Here is a 17,024-nt window from a genome sequence, read left to right as displayed (position 1 = left end):
AGCACCCGTCACAAGACTACTGCAACCATCAGAGCGCCTGCTATTGGCATCGTTCAAACTTCATTGAACAGCCTCATCTTTCCCACCAAGGTGCCAAACCAGTTGAGTGAAAGAACAAAAATAAGGCCTATGGGGACATATAGCACCTTTGTTTCTGATAAAGCTGATCTTGGAACACGGGGCTTATTTCTGTGGGACAGTGGGCTTCCAGAAACCTGCGCCTGAGTTAGACAGCTCACACCACCCAGAATTGTGAGACTGAGGCCAGGTCTCCCCATGGCCTGACACCCAGCCCACGGACAAGTTCTGGGCTGCCCAGGCCCAAAACAAGAGCCGTTATATTGATAGAAATGAGCCATTTCATAGAGTCCAGATGGAAACGCTGCAAGGTAGATACTCTTTTTCACTTTTTACATATGAGGAAACCGAGGCACAGAGAGGTTGAGGATCTCTCCCAAAGGCACACAGGCGCTGTCTCCTACTATCTCTCATGTTATGCCAGAGTGAGTCTCATACCACCGTGGGCTTCTGGCTGCGTCCTCGCTGGGGAGGGAACCATCTTGGTAAGAGTACCTTTCTCTGACTTCTCCACCTAGGAGCACTCCATTTGTTCTCCCACACTAGGCTCAGGCTTCATTCAGAGCTGTCCTGGCGGGGCCTGGCCGTGAGGGAGGCCGCGTGCTCCGCCTGCGGCACTGAGTGTGATTACCCCACGAAGGACAGCAGCAGAAAGTCCCCAGCCACTAAAGGAGCTCTCAAGCTGGCCACGTTGTTTGTGGATCACGGCTCTGGAAGGGATCTGGAGGTGCACAGTCACCATGCAGCCGGGCCTCTAATGATCCTGCACCTACGTACGGCGTGTGTGGGGCTTTCTCCACACCAAGCAATTCTCCAACCCCAGCTGGTGGTCCTACAATTCAATTCTGACACTGTGTACCTGGGTCCGGCATCAGCTACCACAGGTTAAGGGCTCAGTCCTGCAAGACTGCCCCACCCTGTCTTCAGACACCAAACTCAAGTCCAGGATGTCACCTGTGCTTCTGACCCACAGGTTATAGATTGGAGGTTCCCATGATCTCCTTCCTTGGGTTCAACTGATTTGCCGCAGCTGCTCACAGAGCGCAGCGAAACCTTCTGTTTACTAGATTACCGGTTGATTAAAAAAGATTAACTCAGGAACAGCCAGATGGAAGACATGCGTAGGGCGTGTGGAGCTCCTCTGAGTGGAGCTTCCGGGTCCCCTCCAAGCTCATCTCTGTCCCCAGTCTCCACGTGTTCACCAAGCCGGAGGCTCTCTGAACCCCATCCTTTTGGCTTTTTTGGGGGGCTTTATTACATAGGCATGATCGATTAACTCACTGACCATTGGTGATTGAACTCAATCTCCAATCCCTCTTCCCCTCCTGGAGGTTAGAGGTTGGTTTCCCATGGCAACCAACCCCCATCCTTAGGGGACCTAGGGACTTTCCAAAATCACCTCATTAACATAACAAAAACCACCTTTCTGGTGCTCATCACTTAGGAAAATCCAAGCGTTTTAGGACCTCTGTGCCAGAACTGGGATGAAGACCATCTCTATATATTTCTTCTTATTGATCACGGTATCACAGCCTCATGCATTCCCCATTATCCACAGCCATATAGACAAGTGTTTTTTGAGGGTGGGTCTCCTTCCCATCCCTGGGACATTGCAGACACCCAGTAAAGGTTTTCTTTTCCTTGTTGAACTAATGCCCACCCCACGGGCCTGTGGAGAGGATCAAGCAAGCTCCTGGGATGAAAATCAACATGTAATCAGTATCTCTCACTTCTGAATTAGTGTGAATGTGTGAGATGCCAGCAGTATCCCTGACCTTTGTTTTCATTTTATGAATGAATCTCAGATGATCCCACCAGTCAAGGCAGAGCCTGCACGTAACCACAAAGGTTCATTTATTTACGCTTAAAATCGAATTGGTATGTCTTTTTCCTGCAGACTGATAGGGGGGTGTAAATGTCCCTTCCACGTTGTCCCTGTCCGAGCCTGGAGCCTGCTCGTGTGTTTCCCTCTCATCTGTCTCAGAGCAGAGCTGGGTCCCTGCCTGGAGGGGCAAACTGACCTGGACCAGCCCAGAACCCCTAGCATCTGTGCTTCAGCTGGTGCTAGGGCAGAGAGGTGGACCCCATGTGGACCGGGAGGTTGGCATTCTTCCTAAAGTCTGAGATGGATTGGGGAATGTATGGCGTTAGGGCAGCCCGGGCTGAAATGTGAGGGACTTGCCTCCAGGACTGTGCTGGGCAGGTCTCCCAACCGGCCATCTCCCCATCTGTACCTTGGGGATAACGATTCCCAGCTGGGTCCTTCAAGGACCGATGTTGAGGGTCAGACTTGGCAGTGAATACATTTTGAAACTCTAAAGAACAGGTAAAGCTGAGGTTTATGGCTGTCCTGCCTGGTTTGCGGCACACTCTTGTTCTCCTTATGACAAGGTTGCCCTGACGCTTTGCCCCCTGCCCCACCCCAATGAATGGACGCTGTTGGTTCCCATTTGAACCAATGAAATCCCCTCTGGGGCTTTAAGTTTGAATTGGGGCTTTGCCAGCCCGAGTCCAGACTAATGTAATGACAGGCCATTCTTTGATGTGAAATGATGGTATCTTAGGTGAATTCCCTGGACTCTCAGGAATTCCCAGTGGCCTTTGCATCTGACCCTTTACTTCCCCAGAAGCCAGTGTCGGGGAGTATGCCGTGTTCTTGCTCGAGGCGGTGAGCTCTTTAAACTCAGGTGGGAAGAGCTCCAGAAGATCCGGGGACTGTTTTCCTTGCGGAGGCATCCAGCACTCCTCGTACTTCGAGGAGGGATTTATCTCTGCCTAAGTCCCACGTGGCCCATCTGGTGTGATGTGGTGAGGTCTGGGGGAACAAAGAGAGCCTCGGAGGCCAGCTCTGCCACTTACCATGACCTTGAACAAGACAGTGAGCCTCTCTGATCCTCAGTTTCTTCATCTGTAGAATGTGCTGCATATAAGAGCAGAGCAGCTCTACTCCCAACATCACAGTGCAGCCATGAGGATTCAATGAGAAAATGCTTGAACGGCCCCTCCCAGGGAGCCAGGCTTAGAAAAGGAGCTCATAAAGGCAGCAAACATCGTCCCTGCCACCAGTGCCCTCCTCTGCTGTCCTTTAAAATCCATTTTAACACTCTGATGTGAACCTCACAGCAACTCAACATAGGTTTTGTAACCGTGATGAGGCTATTGAGGATCAGAGAGGTTTGGCAACTTCACTAAAGTCACACAGCTGGGAAGTGGCAGATTCTGAACTTGATCCAGGTCTTCAGACCCTCAGGTCTGGCATCATTCTAAGTGCTGGAAGATGTTTGTATCATTAATGGAATTTGTAGAAGTTGGAAGTCTCTAGGCAGAGAAAACTCAAGAGGATAGAGACTTATTTGGGAAACAGTCCAACTGTATCCATTATGTTATGTGAAATTGCACAGATGTGGCCATTTTGACTTAAATGGTGTAAATCTGACATGACTCAAGCCTGTTCTTTCGGTGTACATTCATCCCAGTGAGAGGCTAGATGGTGATTACTGGATTTGTGTAGGACGGGGCCGTCCTTCCATGAGACCAGCATATTTCCGCGAGAGTTCAGGGAGCTGGCTCCTTCAGGCTGGGCTCCAGCCAGGCCTCCTGACTGCAGCAGCCCTCCAGCAGGGGCTTGGAGGGCCAGAAGGAGTCACGTGACCCTTAGTGAAAAGGTCTGTTCCCGGGACAGCCTCTGACTGTGGCCCAGGGAGCTGTGGTTTTTCTCCAAAGACCACAGGGAGGGCCCTGGGGTAGGAATAAGGCAAGTGGAAATGTGGCCCCTGATACAGCTTAGCTAAGGGAGGGCAGCTGGGGCACAGGGTGTCTGCTCTAGTTTCTCTCCTATGGCCAAGGAATCATTGCGGGACTTTGCAGGGCCCTCTGCGGCACCTTGGCTATGTGATTAGGGAAGACAAGAGGGCGTAGGCTAAGTGGTCTTGGGGGCCTGACATCCTGGGTGAGTCTGAGCAAGTGATACAGACCAAGACCTCGCTTCACTGGGGAGATGAGACCTGCTTCTAGGAGTGCTACGTTTGAGGGTCTTGGAGCAGAGATGGAGTGACAAAGGCAGAAGTATGTGTCCCCAGTCCAGCCCCATGGGAAAGGGTCCCTGGAAAAACCAACCAGAGCCTTTTGCAGGAAAGACCTGTGAGTGGTCAGGGCTCAAGCCTGGCTCAGGTGACAGTGTGGGACAAGAAGAGGACCTGGTCTTCTCCTGCTGCTTGTGACGCGGCAGCCCAGTGTCCCCGTGTGAGCTGAGGGCTCTGGGAGCAGTGGCAGCCCTGCAGGGTGAGGGGCTCTCACCGGGGGTTGCAGTGAGCACCAGCGGGGTTGGGACGCTGAGCAAAGGACCTGGTGGACACTGGGTGGAGGTGGGGACCACGGGCTGGATTCTGAGCCCGTGCGATTTCCCCCTGGGGGTCCCAGAGGAGACTGGAAAGCCTGGAGGTTTTCCACAGTGACTGGGGAAGGGTCAGTAAGCTGTGGGTTTTTGCCTACATTTCATCCTGGCCTAGCACAGGGCCGGATGGTGCAAACGCTAGTAAACCATAACGCAGTGGACCCTTGAAAGGTCACCATGGCCTGGACTTCACACACATCCTGGGGACGTAAAGAGAGACTCAGACGCAAGAGGCTGAGGGCTTTACACGCCACACACAAGCTTGGGCCGGGTCAGTCATGCTTTAATGCCATGGAGGAAGGGGACCTGGCCTGGAGGGGACAGCTGAACCCAGAGAGGCAGTTACTTTTGGGTGGGATTCACCACCTTTCCCATGAAGAGGGGAGTCTTGGTGTTTTTATCGTAGATGATGAAGAAGAAGGGTCTGTTGTACTCGACTTCCGGGGGAATTGACATGGGGATGGCTTCCAGAATCGTGGCCCCCGTAGCTTCTGTCCCTTTCTCATCGATGGTCAGCACAGCCTTGTGCACTGCCTGCAAAGGGGAGAGCACAGAGGTCCCATCTGAACAGAGACAGGCTGCCGGTCCCCAGCCACGCCCGGGCGCAAGGCGTGAGGAGAGCCTTGCCAAGGGAGGGGCCCGCTCTGGCCTCTCTCATCGCCTGGCCTGTCCTCCCCTCCCTGCAGGAGACACACAAGCATGGCTCTCAAGGCTTGTGTCTGACCCACGAGGGGACCCTCACCCCTTCCTGACCAGCCTCCTCAACGGCCCTGGGAAGGAACCCACCACCTCGGGAGGCGGATTTTCTTGTACTTTGTCTCCTTGGCTCCACACTTGTTTGTAGACCAGATTCTAAACTCCTTGGGGACCAGGGCTTCGATGGGGACCTTCACACGCCTCATCCCCAGCCAGGCACTCAGCGCACAGTCACTGAACTGCAGTTGTTTCTCTGGGCACCTGTAATTCTCCTGCGTAAATGGCATCTTTGGTCGAAATCACTCTGTAACTCAGACTCAGTGATTCAGCGGTAGCTCCTGATGTCACAGGCGCAGGGCCAAAGGTCCTTTGCAATCCCTGAGCCTAAGCCTCTCTCTGTAAATAGGGGTTTATCGGGACCCAAAGAAGGGAAGTCCCCGGCCAAGGATGAGACAGGGTGAGTGACACAACCTCAGAGGAAGTCCTTAAATAAAATGCACCAAGCATGTGAGGCCACCTGTCCCCCTCCATCATCCGACCACATTGCAGTCTTGGTGGAGCGAAGGCATTCCTCAGGGACCTCAGTCTGCAGGTGTGCCTGTGTCCCTCTGTCCCTTCCTCAGCCTCACCCTTGAGCTGCAGCCCCCGTGCACATTCTGACCTACAGAGGTCAAGGACACGCTCACCTTGGACAGCTTCAGAGGCACTTCCTCGGTGATCCCTGAGAGGTCAGCCCCGTTGCTGAAGACCTTGGTGATGCCCAGTTTACCCAGGAGAGTTTTCAGATCGTAGGTTCCAGAAATGGACAGTTTGGGCAAGTGTAAATTGGCAGAACTGTCACGATGGTGAGAAAATAAAAAAGTTTCACAGAATTGAGAGTGTTTCCTTTTCTGGTTGCTCCTCCCACCTGGCGCCCTGTCCCCCTGCCCATGCAAGGATGTGAGGTCAGCCTTGGTCTATTCTACTGTAGTTCCTCTACACGTGGGGTCAGAGAATGCTAGAATCCCAGGGGTCCTCTTGTCCTGCAAAGCCTCTCAAATGCCACCTCCTCTGATAAGGCCTCCTGGAGGATCTAGGGTGTCCTCTGGAAGGACTGTGCACACTGCTTCCCTGCAGGGTTTGGTCACCCTTCAGACTGGGACTCCTCCGGGGCCAGGATCCCAGAGGACCAAGGGGCATGGTGGCAGGTCCTGAGTGACATCTGTTCAGTGAATGATGAGTACTTCTCTGTATTTTTGTTTTATATTGTACATGAGAAAACAGCTCCTCCGGGCATGGGCATATTTACAAATACAGAGACATGCACTAATTTGGGGCTCATGACGGTGACCAACCACACTCATCTAGTGACAGAGGATCCTGACCCAGTGTCAAACGTGTCCTGGAGTTTCCCGCTCTGGGCCTTTGCTTTTCCAGCTTCTCCTAGCAGGTTTCCCCCCTGTCTTGCCGTGGACTTTCTGTCCTGAAACTCCACACTCAGCTGCCACCTTTGCCGGGAAGCCCACCTCTTCCTGCTGGGTTTGCCCACAACATGGGTTGGCGCTGCTCTCCCTGCATGGGGCACTGGCCACTGGGAAGGGGCAGTGTCCAGGCTGGGGAGGAAGTCCTCAGGGACAGGACTTTCACTCCTCACCCCTGGGCACCGTCCCTCCCATGGAGCCCGGCTGGTACTACCTGCACGGACGCTGGCCTCTGCTGGAGGCACAAGTTCATGCACAGTGGTCATGGCCATGGGACGTTGGTCTACCCCCGCCTCCCCCTTCCGGCTGGACGTCTTGTGGCAGCTCCTGGGCTGGCCTCTGGTTTGGGAAGTCACCTTGCGTATCTCTTTTCCAGGACCTTGGCGAGAAGCTCCTTGCTGAGCTGGTCCTCCAGATGCTGCAGTTTCCCCTGGTCGGGCAGGATGAAGACGGCGGTGGCGTTCCCCACGTAGTCCATCAGCAGTACCCAGCTGGTGAGCCTGTCGCAGTAGTGGAGGTCAAACATGCCCAGGCGGTTCATCATGGGCACCTTCACGGTGGTTTCTTCATCCACGTGGAAGTCCCTCTCTGTGGTGTGCTCTTCCTCAAAGGGCTTCTCCCATTTTCCTGGAGAGAAGGGACAGCGGACATCAGCCAGGGCTGGGAGAAGGCTTAATAACAGTGGTAGAATAAAGGAGCCCTGAGCCTCCTGGTGAGCTACTTCTCTGGGGGCCTCAGCTTCACCATCTGTAAAATGGGGCTAAAACGAGCAATCAGTGTACAGAAAGGTATTCTGGGAGGATAATGCAAGACTGGAGTAGGGTCCAAAATTTCAATTTTGTAGAGGCTCATAAGTGGTAGAGGAAGGATTTGAACCTTGGTCCTTCTGACTCCAAAGGTGTCACTGTTTCCTCTACACTCGAGTTGTCAGAAGCGTGTTCCAGGAAATCCTATTTCCTCTGTACACTCTGCCGAAATTTGTTTTTCTGGCTCTCTATTTTGGGAGACATTGCGTATCATACACCCCTCCCAGATAGGGATTTACAATGCATATTAGGACATTTAAGGTTCTGAAAAGTCCTGCAGAGACGATGATACTTTGACTGTTTAATCCATAGTTCCCTAACCCTATTTGATCGTGGGGAGTTTTAGCGGCCATGTGTGGAAAATTGAATAACACGTGCAGAGATGCATGGCTATATCCTATTCTGCACTGCCAGGAAAGTTAAGAACTGTTTGAGAATATTTTGGGGGTGTTTCTGTTTCAGGCTGGTTGTGCAGCCTTACCTTTAAAGAATATGTAATTCACCAGAGCAAAAACTGTGTCTTGGTCAAGATCATCTACCAGATCCACAATTTTTCCTTGGCTTCCCTTCTTTACGTAATCGTTGATCTTTTTCTTGGCCTCTTCAGCATCCCTGAAGTTGATGGAGAAGGCTTCAGAGTGGTACAGGTTCTTGACATCCTCCAGAAACTTACTCACTAGCTTCGCGCTCTCGTTGATGAACAGGCCATTGCCAGTGGTCAGCTGCAGCTTGTTGTCTGGCTGGTTGAGGGTGTGGAGAAGATGCTGGAAACCTTCGTGGATCTCAGCCTCTATTCTTGTAGTGAGGTTGAAATCTAGGCCCTCCAGGATCTCGGTGTGAGTGTCACCCTTGGTCCCCAGCGAGAGCATCGCAAAGGCTGTAGCGATGCTCACTGGGGAGAAGAAGATGTTGGTGGCATTGGACTCATGGGCCACTCGGCGGTACACGCTGAAGGCGAAGTCGACCAGGTTGGGGGCGATCTTGTGGCAGGCTGCTTCCTGGCGGTGCTCACGATCCTGCTGGGATGCGTCTGTCTCCTGGACAGCGTGTCCCTGGAGACCCTCAGCCAATGAGACGGGGACCAGGCAGCACAGGCCTGCCAGCAGGAGGAGGCCCCACGTGATGGAGGATGCCATTGTCCTGCAACAGAGAGAAGGGTACCACACCCGGGTCAGGCCACACGACGAGCCCCTCGGCCACCGATTGATGCCATGTCAAAGCAAACACAGCTTATGGAGCATCTATGTGCCGAGCACTTTCCTACATCAGCACCATTGAAAGACTCAACAACAGCAAAGGCTTTATAGCGATTACCATACACCAAGTTCCATTCTAAGCACTTTACTGTCTTATCTCACTGCGTTCTGGTAACAGTCCTGTGAGGCAGGTCAGGCGACTATCCTGGGCTTACAGATGAGGAGACCAAGCTCCTAGAGGTTAAGTCACTTGTCCAAGGTTCCAGAGCGGTAAGGTAGCAGGACCAGAATCACAGCCCCAGATAGTCTGGGTCTGGTCCACGCTCTCGATGGTTCCACTAACATCTGCAATGACCCCGAGGTGTAAGTGCCACAGCCCCTACTTTGCAAAAGAGGAAACTGAGGCACAGGAAGTGGATGATCGCCCAGGAAGCGGGCCAGATCGGGCTCAGGGATGATTGGACCTGGAACAGCCCTAGGAGGGATTCCGCTGAACCCTGGTTTTTAATGGACAGAGAGGCTGCTGCCCTGAGTGGGAAGGATCTTGCCCAGTGACACGCAGTCAGAACACAGGAGAGCTGTGAGGGAACCCAGATGGGAGGCCGTACCCCCTTAATACTCACAGTGAACCTCAGCCCCTAGTAGATTTTCCTGAGCTAGAGGGCGGCCCTCAGAGTGAGTCCATGGCCTCAGACGCTGCAATGGGCTGCAGTCAGCTTAGCTGCTTATCTCGCTCGCCACCTGTGTCCCAGCTCTGCGCTCCGCGTGGACGTGGGTGTTAGAGGTCTGGTGCCTCCAATCAAGTGGGGTTTGTTTGGCGGGGCAGGGCTGAGGTGGGGTGGGTAAGATTCGAAAAAGCATCCCTTTTCTGTTCAGACAGACCTGGGTTCTAATCCGGGTCTCTGTCACTACCAGCTGTGTGACTTTGGCCGAGTCATTTAGTCTCTCTGGCCCTCATTGTGTCACATGTAGAAAGTAAGATTGTTGGGAGAACTTAGTGAAATAAGTCTAGACACCGAGCCTTACACTGAAGGCATCTGAGAGAGATTACATCGAGGGGAGGCTGGTAGGGGTGCAAACTAGAAGGCTTCCGAGGGTAGCTGGGAGGGAGATGAGCTCCATGGCTGGGGGGAGACAATAGGGAACGGCAAAGTTTGTGGCTGACCCAGCAAGGTCAGGCTCTATCTAGTGACAGTCAAAGTCACTGTCACCTGCCGCAACGCGGGGCCAGTTCTGCCCCACGGAGCTCCCTCTACTGCATATAGATCCCAGCCTTGGGCCACTAGGCTGAGACCTCCTAAGTACAACCTGCTCTCTTCCCAGATGGAGAAACTGAGGTCCAAGCAGAGGAGAAGGGTGCGTCTGCTGCTAACTCTCAGTCATATAACTAAAACCGTCATTTTAATAAAATACAAAGACAAAGGAGCCCTTGAACTTGGCACATGAGAACCTGAGGGGGAAAAGCTGGAAATAAGGAATGCTGGGTTTCATCTATCCCTTGGACTTTTAAAAGTTTCCTTCCAATGAAACAACACGATGAAGCACAAAACTGGCTTCTTTCCACCACCTTTCTTTCTGGCCTTCAAACCTCTAACTTATCCAAATAGAGCAGACCGCGCATTACGTAATACTTGTTTATATTTTTCTTAAACTAGCCAGTGGTTTTAGAGCTTATGATCGTGCTAAGATTAGTTCTGTATATTTCCATCGCCCTTGGATTTCTCTCCACAACTCCACTGGATTTTGCTGTGGTCCTTCATGGTTCGTGGAAACTCCCCATCTTTGCAGGGCGCAGGGATCATGAGGGATTTGGGCTTCTGCAGGGTGGGGACAGTAAATATGCTGAGTGGTCTCAGGGCCAGAGGCCGTGGCTTCTAGTCCTGACAGGGCTACTTCTGTCCACTTGGCCTTGGGCAAGCATCTTCGTGTCCTGGGGCCTCATTCTCACCAGCTGTATAAATCGAGGCAGGGGGGGATCTAAATGAGGTCCCTGTGTACCAATGCTGGATTTTTAATTAGAGGGGTATCTGGCTTTCGTGAAACAACATGGACTGAGACTTCCCAAGGGGGATGGGATGCGGTGCCCTTCCGCTGAGAGGGCTGCTGGCCTTAAGAAGGTAACAAGGCTGGTGTGGAGCTGCAGCTGGGGTGAGCACATCCCTGGCTCCCACCCAGTCCATCTGCCAGGGGGTTACATCACCTACTCTGGCTTCCTCCTTTCACAGTAAACGGCTTGAGACCAGGAAAGGGTCAGGGCCTTGCCCAGGCCACACAGTGAGTCAGCGATAAAGCTGGCTTGAGCAAGCCTTGGTTTTCCCACCACTCGAACTACAGATGGGACAGTATGTCACCAGGTCTCAGACCCTGTAAATGTCAGAGTTAGGTCCTGAGGACTCTGACGTTAACCTTGAGCCCCTGTTGGTTTCATTTTGCCTCTCAGTCTGTTCCTTACAACTTCGGGGGCCTAAGACTTCTCTCTCCTCACCCTTCTATCAAAAGCAGCACCCCACACCCCCCAAATTCTAGTGCGGGAACCAAATGGAGATGAGAACGTAAATGGTGACGTGCCCAGAGGTGTAGGGACCACATTTTAAACCAATAGAACGAAGATGTCACAGTGACACTTCTGGAATCAGGGGCAGGTCAGGGAGAGTAAAGTGAGCTGTTCCTTTGCCTAATCTCATGCCACTTCCCCCAGGACATAAAATGAGTGACCAAGAGCAACCTAGTGGGGTCCAGGGAAGCGACTGTGGCCTAAGGTCACAATCTGTTGACACTTGGCACTAAATAAGCCCAGGTGTGACCCAGCCCCGCCACTTACGGGCAAGTGGCCTTGGGCAAGTGACTTCACTTCTTTGAGCCTCGGCTTCCTGTAAAGTGGAGAAAAGAATCTCTTGAAGGGCAGACGTGAGGAACGAACAAGGCGATGGGTGGGCGGGCACCGAGCGGGTGTGGAAAGCCTCCCCGTACCTGCGCACAGGTAGGATTCAGGCTTGAGAACTGGCAGATCTCTTCCTGGCCGGTTGGCACACTACCCAGGACCAGAGAGGGGAATGCTGATGAGCAAAGAATGGCCTCTGAGTTTGGGGTATGTTCAATTCAATCCTCCAAGCAAATGGTATTTACCATCGGCCGCCTCCTTATCACCACACTGAGTAAACAGCAGGCCTTCCTTATCATTTCTTCATTTGATTTCTTCATTTTATAGATGGAGAAATTGAGGACTACAGAAGTTAAGTAAATTACGGAAAATCACAGAGCTGGTTGCTTACAGAACTGAATTTTTTTTTTTTTTTTGGCCGCACCGCACGGCCTGCGGGATCTTAGTTCCCGCGCCCCCCTGCAGTGGAAGCACGGAGTCTTAACCACTGGACCGCCAGGGAAGTCCCTACAGAACTGAATTTAATCCTAGGTATTTCGACTTCTGAGTCTGGCATTTAACCCTTCTCTGTGTATACAGCTGAAGGCAGAGGCCTTGGAACAGAAAACTCAGAGGTGGCCTGGCTAAATGAAGAGGGGCAACATCGCTCTGTGGCTAAGATCAGGGGCTACGAGACCAGAATGCCCAAGGTCAATTCACTATCAGCTGTGTGACCTTGGACAAGTTACTCAGCCTCTCTGAACCTCAGTTTCCCAGAGATGATAAGGGTGTACTTACCCCATGGAGCTATTATGCAAATGAAATAGGTGCAAAGTGCCAAGAACTGCCCGGCACGCAGTCAGCTCTCAGGAGGCATCAGTCGTTACTGATACTGTGAAACTTTCGGAACCCTCTCGGGGAGTCTGATTGCCTTGGCCTTGGTCATCTCTGTAGGCCCCATCTCCCAAAACCAATGGTGGAAAAATCATATTGCTTCCTAAACTTCAGGGATCAAGGCTAGTGGGAGTGGAGTGGGGTCAGGAGGGCAAAGGTTATCTATCCTTTGACCAAAAGGACAGAGAGGTTGAGCAACTTTCTAGGGTCACCCAGCATGAGAGGGGGCTCAAGGCCAGCCCAGGCTTCCCATTCCCCAGCTGGTGCCTGAGGCCAGAGGGAACCATGTTGGCAGTGGACCTGGGGTCCGGAGCGGGGATTCTGGAACGAGGCGGCCTGAGCTTGAGCTTACATGGTGTGTGATTGGGAACAAGGGATGAGCCTCCCTGTCCTGGATGTCCTCGTCTGTAAAAGGGGAGCGCCATGGTAAGCACCTCAGAAGATGGCCATGGGGCTTCAGTAGAGCTGCCTGGCCAGAGCGAGGGCTCAGGAATACAGCTCAAAGCCCCCCGATGATGGTGCCCGTCCCCAGCTTCCCATCTTCTGCTGCGTACGAGGACGCCCAGAGGCCCACAGTGCACGGGGTGCCCAATTTGGTACCTCCAGGCTGAGACCTGGTGCGGTCCTGTTCTGGGCATTTCGGGAGAGGATGGAGGCCTGAGGAGCAGCTGAAACTCTGGGCTTCTGGTCTGGCTTGGCCCCCCTACCAGGTCCCTGCGTGAGCCTGGGCTTCTCACTGTCTCCCTCTGAGCCTTATTTTTCTCATCTGTAGAAGCGGAAAAAGATACACACCCGAGGAGTAGGGGAGGTGCTGAGACCTACAGAAGACAACCTACGGGAAAGACACAGAAGCTGTGCAGCAGAAACGTACTCCTTCCTCGGTCCCGGGACGCCAGAGCCAGCCCCCCGTTTCCACTTCTGCCCACAGAGGGCCAGTTTAATCACCGGGAGGTATTGGGGAGGCCCTGGACAGGCTTGGGGAGCAGGAAAGGACCCCCAGGGCTGCTGTTACTATGACAACAGGAGGCCAAGCCCCAGCCCTCTCCATCCTCCCTGCAGCCCCAGGGCCTTTCCCGGGTCGCGCAGGGACCCGGAGGCCTCTCTGGAGGCTCTTGCCAGTGGAAGGCATACTTACGATTCACTGTCCCAGGTCGGGGCTGGTGACCACAGCTGGGGAGACAGAGCCCTGTCCTTGCCTGTATTTAAGCAGTGGATCCAGAGAGACGATGTGGGAGGCTGCTGGTGAATATTAACCAAGGTCACCCCAGTTATCAGAGGAGTAAACAGGGACTAAGCTCACTGACTCGACACTGAGCCCCTGCCCACGCCGCCTGTCTGTGCTCCTCCTGGGCGGCGTGCGGCCCTCTGTTCCATATACCAAAGGGAGTCTTTGTGCCCAGCTCATAAACGACAGCATCTGTCTCCAAGCTGGGGTGGCATGTGACTCACGCCCTTCGGGATGGCATGACCCTGCTGGCCGGTGCTCCCACTTGGGAGTTCTCAGTGGCTGCCCCACTGGTAGCAAGAGCTACCATTTAGAGAGCTACCTTGAAATGCCCACTGCTGAAGATGCAGGGGGTGAGGTAGGTGATGAGTCCAATTGGCAGATGGGGAAACTGAGGCCCAGGGTGAAAGGCTGCTCATCCACCCAAAGTCACCAAGCCAGATACAAAACCTCTCTCGACTTCCCTGGAAAGAAAATGGGGCTTCACCGCTGTTGACACAGCCGCTTAAGGCTGGTCTGGGTGGCCGTGGGCAGAGGCCAGGAGGCAGAGAGTCAATCTAAGAAGAGCTGTGCAGCCTCAGGCAAGCTGCTTCACCTCTCTGAGCCACGAGGTATTTTTGTTTGCAGCGTAGGGCTTTGGAGGTCCCACTTCCTGGCACAGTTGTCAGTGATACACAAGATCACTTATGTAAAGCGCCGGGCACACACTAGGCTCTTGATCTTGGTCTGCACAGCCCTCTGTTCAGACCTTCTCTCCAGGCTTCTCCGGGCAGGAAGAGGCTCAGTTCCTGGCCAGCCTCAGGCCCACGTCTGTTTCCACTGGATGCGGCTCCCGGCAGACTAATGCGATCCACAGGCTGTTTGAATTTTCCTTGGGACTGTTGCTCCGTGCAGGAGCTCCTGCAGGCTTTTGGGGGCACTGGGGGTGCTTGGAGTTGTTGATGCAGGGTTGAGGCCAGTGGGGCCCTACTTGACCCTGATCCATTTAAAAACCCAAGGCGGTTGGCCTCACACTGTGTGCACCGCCCCACGCCCCCTTGGCACGCAGTGGATACTTATTTGTTGAGTCAGTGGACAAGCAGGTCTTTGTCCTTCTCTCATTCCCCCGGCCCCAGCTGTGGGACTCCGCCAGGTGAATAGCCTGTAGGCTCCTCTAGCTCACAGGGTCAGACCAGGGAACCCAGGGCCCCCATTCATTGGCTGTGTGATCTCAGGCAAGCTGTTTAACCTCCCCGTGCCTCAGTTTCCCCATCTGTAAAATGGGGATGGTGACAGTTCCTACCTCGCTGGGCTGCTGCAAAGACTAAATGCAGCAGTTTCAGGTAAGCTCAGGGCCCAGTGTTGGGGGCGCACGGTGAGCCCCCCGTGATGTTGTCATCCCCATGACAGTGGGTCTCGCGGGTGTCATTCTGGGTGGGCGGCTGGGGCGGAGCTATCCAGGAGCTTCCTCCCAGGACTCCTTCATTCAGTACTGTCAGTACCCCCTGTGAGGGGAGTATGTACCACCCCTCATATAGAAGCAGAAATTAGCTCAGGAAGGGGTGGACTTCCCGCTCCCATACCTCCCCACTCCCCGGTTCCACAGTCTGGCTTCAGAACTCTGACTCTTTCCCCTGAGCTGGCTGAAAGGCCATCTCCCCCAGGGCACTACATCTGCCCACAGCTTGGAGACCTAGGGTGTGGTGAGGTGAGGCCTACCCTCCATACCTTCTGGGCATTTCTTCCCCTCTCCATGCCTCAGTTTCCCCATCTGTGCAATGGCCTCCTGCCACGCCCGGCTGCCCCTCCCGGCTCTCGCACTGAATGGGCGAAGGCAAGCACCCAGGCTGTCGCCAGGTGCGACAACCCTTTCAGCCCGGTGGCTTGGGGTTGGTGGGAAGGTGCCGCCCCCTCTCCAACCCCCCTACCTTCAATTCCCAGTTCCTGCAGCGGAAGGAACTCCTCCTTCCCCTGGGGCTCCTGGCTGCAGCGTGCAGGCTGTGTGTCCCCGAGTGCAGCGCCCGGGCTCTGCCAGCACAGGAGGAAGAAAGATCTCGGTGGCCCAGGCAGCAGGTCCGGGAGGGGCGGGGACCTGGGGCAGGAAGCTGCCTTGCACAAAACTGCCAGGAGCCGGGCAGATGACAGACTGCCCTTCACGGCCCAGGCAGTCCTGTGTGTCACCTGCTGTGCCTGCTGCGTCTGGCTGTGTGACCCAGGATCACCCAGTTTCTTTGAGCCTCTGTAGGCAGGCTGGTAGCACCTGCCAGAAAAGATTAACGGAGATGACAGATGTCATCCTTTGGCCCAGAGCCTGGCATCAGGGTCCTGGCAGGTTTCCAGGGCCACCTGTAGAGGGACGAGACCTGAGCCACCTCTGAAATGCACAAGAAGAGCCCCGCAGAGATTGAGACAGGACCGTGTGTATGGGGGAGGTGTGCGTCACAGACCCTGGCTGTGGGACGAAAAGGTGCAGGACGTCGGGGGGACTGGGCACTTGGAGGTGGAGTGAAGAAAGAGCAGTGGGGTGGAGATTGGGAGAAAGTGGGGCTCGGGGTTGGGACCTATCCCTTCTGAGGCAAGGACTCCACACTCAGTCCTTCTTGTCTCCCCATCCTCCCACTCCCCTCCCCCCTAGTATTTCATGCTGCGGAGAGCTCCTCTAGACCGGCATCCTGGGAAGGAGGGGTGGGATGATCTGGAAAAATGGGCAAGGACAGAATGCCCAGGGTGGGGGGCACCCAGTGGCCATTCTCCAGGACCCGAACCACAAGCCAAGGTGGAGGAAGTCCTGTCCACTTGGTTACTTCTGGAATTGTCCATTGTAACATCTGGACTGATCCCTGGGACTAAATATATCCTAGGAAGATGCTGTGGGCTGGCTGTGAAAAAGGGGTGTCTGGGAAGACCCTATCCCTGCATTGGCCTGCCGAGAGATGAGAGAGGGATGGAGAGATGCACGAGAGCTGAGGTGTGGGGTCTGCAGCAAGAAGGGAATGAAAGGGAAGGGTGTGCGAGGGGCCCGGGGCAAAGCAGATCAAGGACCAGAGGCCCTGATTGGTCCAGAGAGCGATAGTGAACTTCAGGGATGTTACACCTGTTGGTAGAGTTCCCCAGGAAGTGCGGAAACCAGCCTGTACTGACTGCCCCAGGCACACACACTGACATGTCACATGTATGTCCACAGTCAGATCCCCCCATACTCACTATGGGAGCCCCCCTCCAGGCACCAGCTCCCTTCTTCAGGGGTCAGTGTGGCTCAGTGGTTCAGGCATGGGCTCAGGGTCTGAGCATCTGGGTTCGACCCTCCACTCCACCATTCTCTCTGGGAGATCTTAGCCATTTCACCTCTCTCTGCCTCCGTCTCCTCATCTGTGAGATGGACGGTAAGAATGGTCACTTCTGTCAGGATTGTGAAGAGCCAGTGAGATGATAGTACA

At 54.1% G+C, this 17,024-nt stretch overlaps 1 protein-coding gene across 3 annotated transcripts; it reads right to left on the bottom strand.

The window, feature by feature from the left end:
- Window positions 1-4,738: 4,738 nt before the first annotated feature.
- On the bottom strand, window positions 4,739-15,653 carry LOC132420021 (alpha-1-antitrypsin-like). 3 transcript variants are annotated; one of them, XM_060003975.1, is made up of 6 exons: window positions 15,516-15,598; window positions 13,519-13,619; window positions 7,915-8,573; window positions 6,984-7,254; window positions 5,854-6,001; window positions 4,739-5,005 (listed from the first exon to the last, which is right to left on the bottom strand). In XM_060003975.1, the coding sequence occupies exons 3-6, from the start codon at window positions 8,567-8,569 to the stop codon at window positions 4,814-4,816; spliced, it is 1,266 nt and encodes a 421-aa protein (XP_059859958.1). In that variant the 5' UTR covers window positions 8,570-8,573; window positions 13,519-13,619; window positions 15,516-15,598; the 3' UTR covers window positions 4,739-4,813. The 3 variants fall into 3 exon arrangements, with proteins under 3 accessions (XP_059859958.1, XP_059859960.1, XP_059859959.1); XM_060003977.1 differs by lacking the exon at window positions 13,519-13,619 and having other exon boundaries at window positions 15,516-15,653; XM_060003976.1 differs by lacking the exons at window positions 13,519-13,619; window positions 15,516-15,598 and adding an exon at window positions 11,451-11,499.
- Between the last annotated feature and the right edge of the window lie 1,371 nt (window positions 15,654-17,024).

This window comes from Delphinus delphis, chromosome 2, assembly GCF_949987515.2.
Source record: "Delphinus delphis chromosome 2, mDelDel1.2, whole genome shotgun sequence".
NCBI classification, from domain to species: Eukaryota; Metazoa; Chordata; class Mammalia; order Artiodactyla; family Delphinidae; genus Delphinus; species Delphinus delphis.
The sequence above is the reverse complement of the archived record's forward strand: the minus strand, read 5'-3'. Positions and strand labels throughout refer to the sequence as shown.

Coding starts and splice junctions, on each gene's coding strand:
- LOC132420021 (XM_060003977.1), bottom strand. CDS start 8,569: ATGGCATCCTCCATCACGTGGGGCCTCCTCCTGCTGGCAGGCCTGTGC. Junction 7,255..7,914: donor GAATTACATATTCTTTAAAG/GTAAGGCTGCAC, acceptor CCTTCTCTCCAG/GAAAATGGGAGAAGCCCTTT. Junction 5,006..5,853: donor TGCCTCTGAAGCTGTCCAAG/GTGAGCGTGTCC, acceptor TCCCCTTTGCAG/GCAGTGCACAAGGCTGTGCT.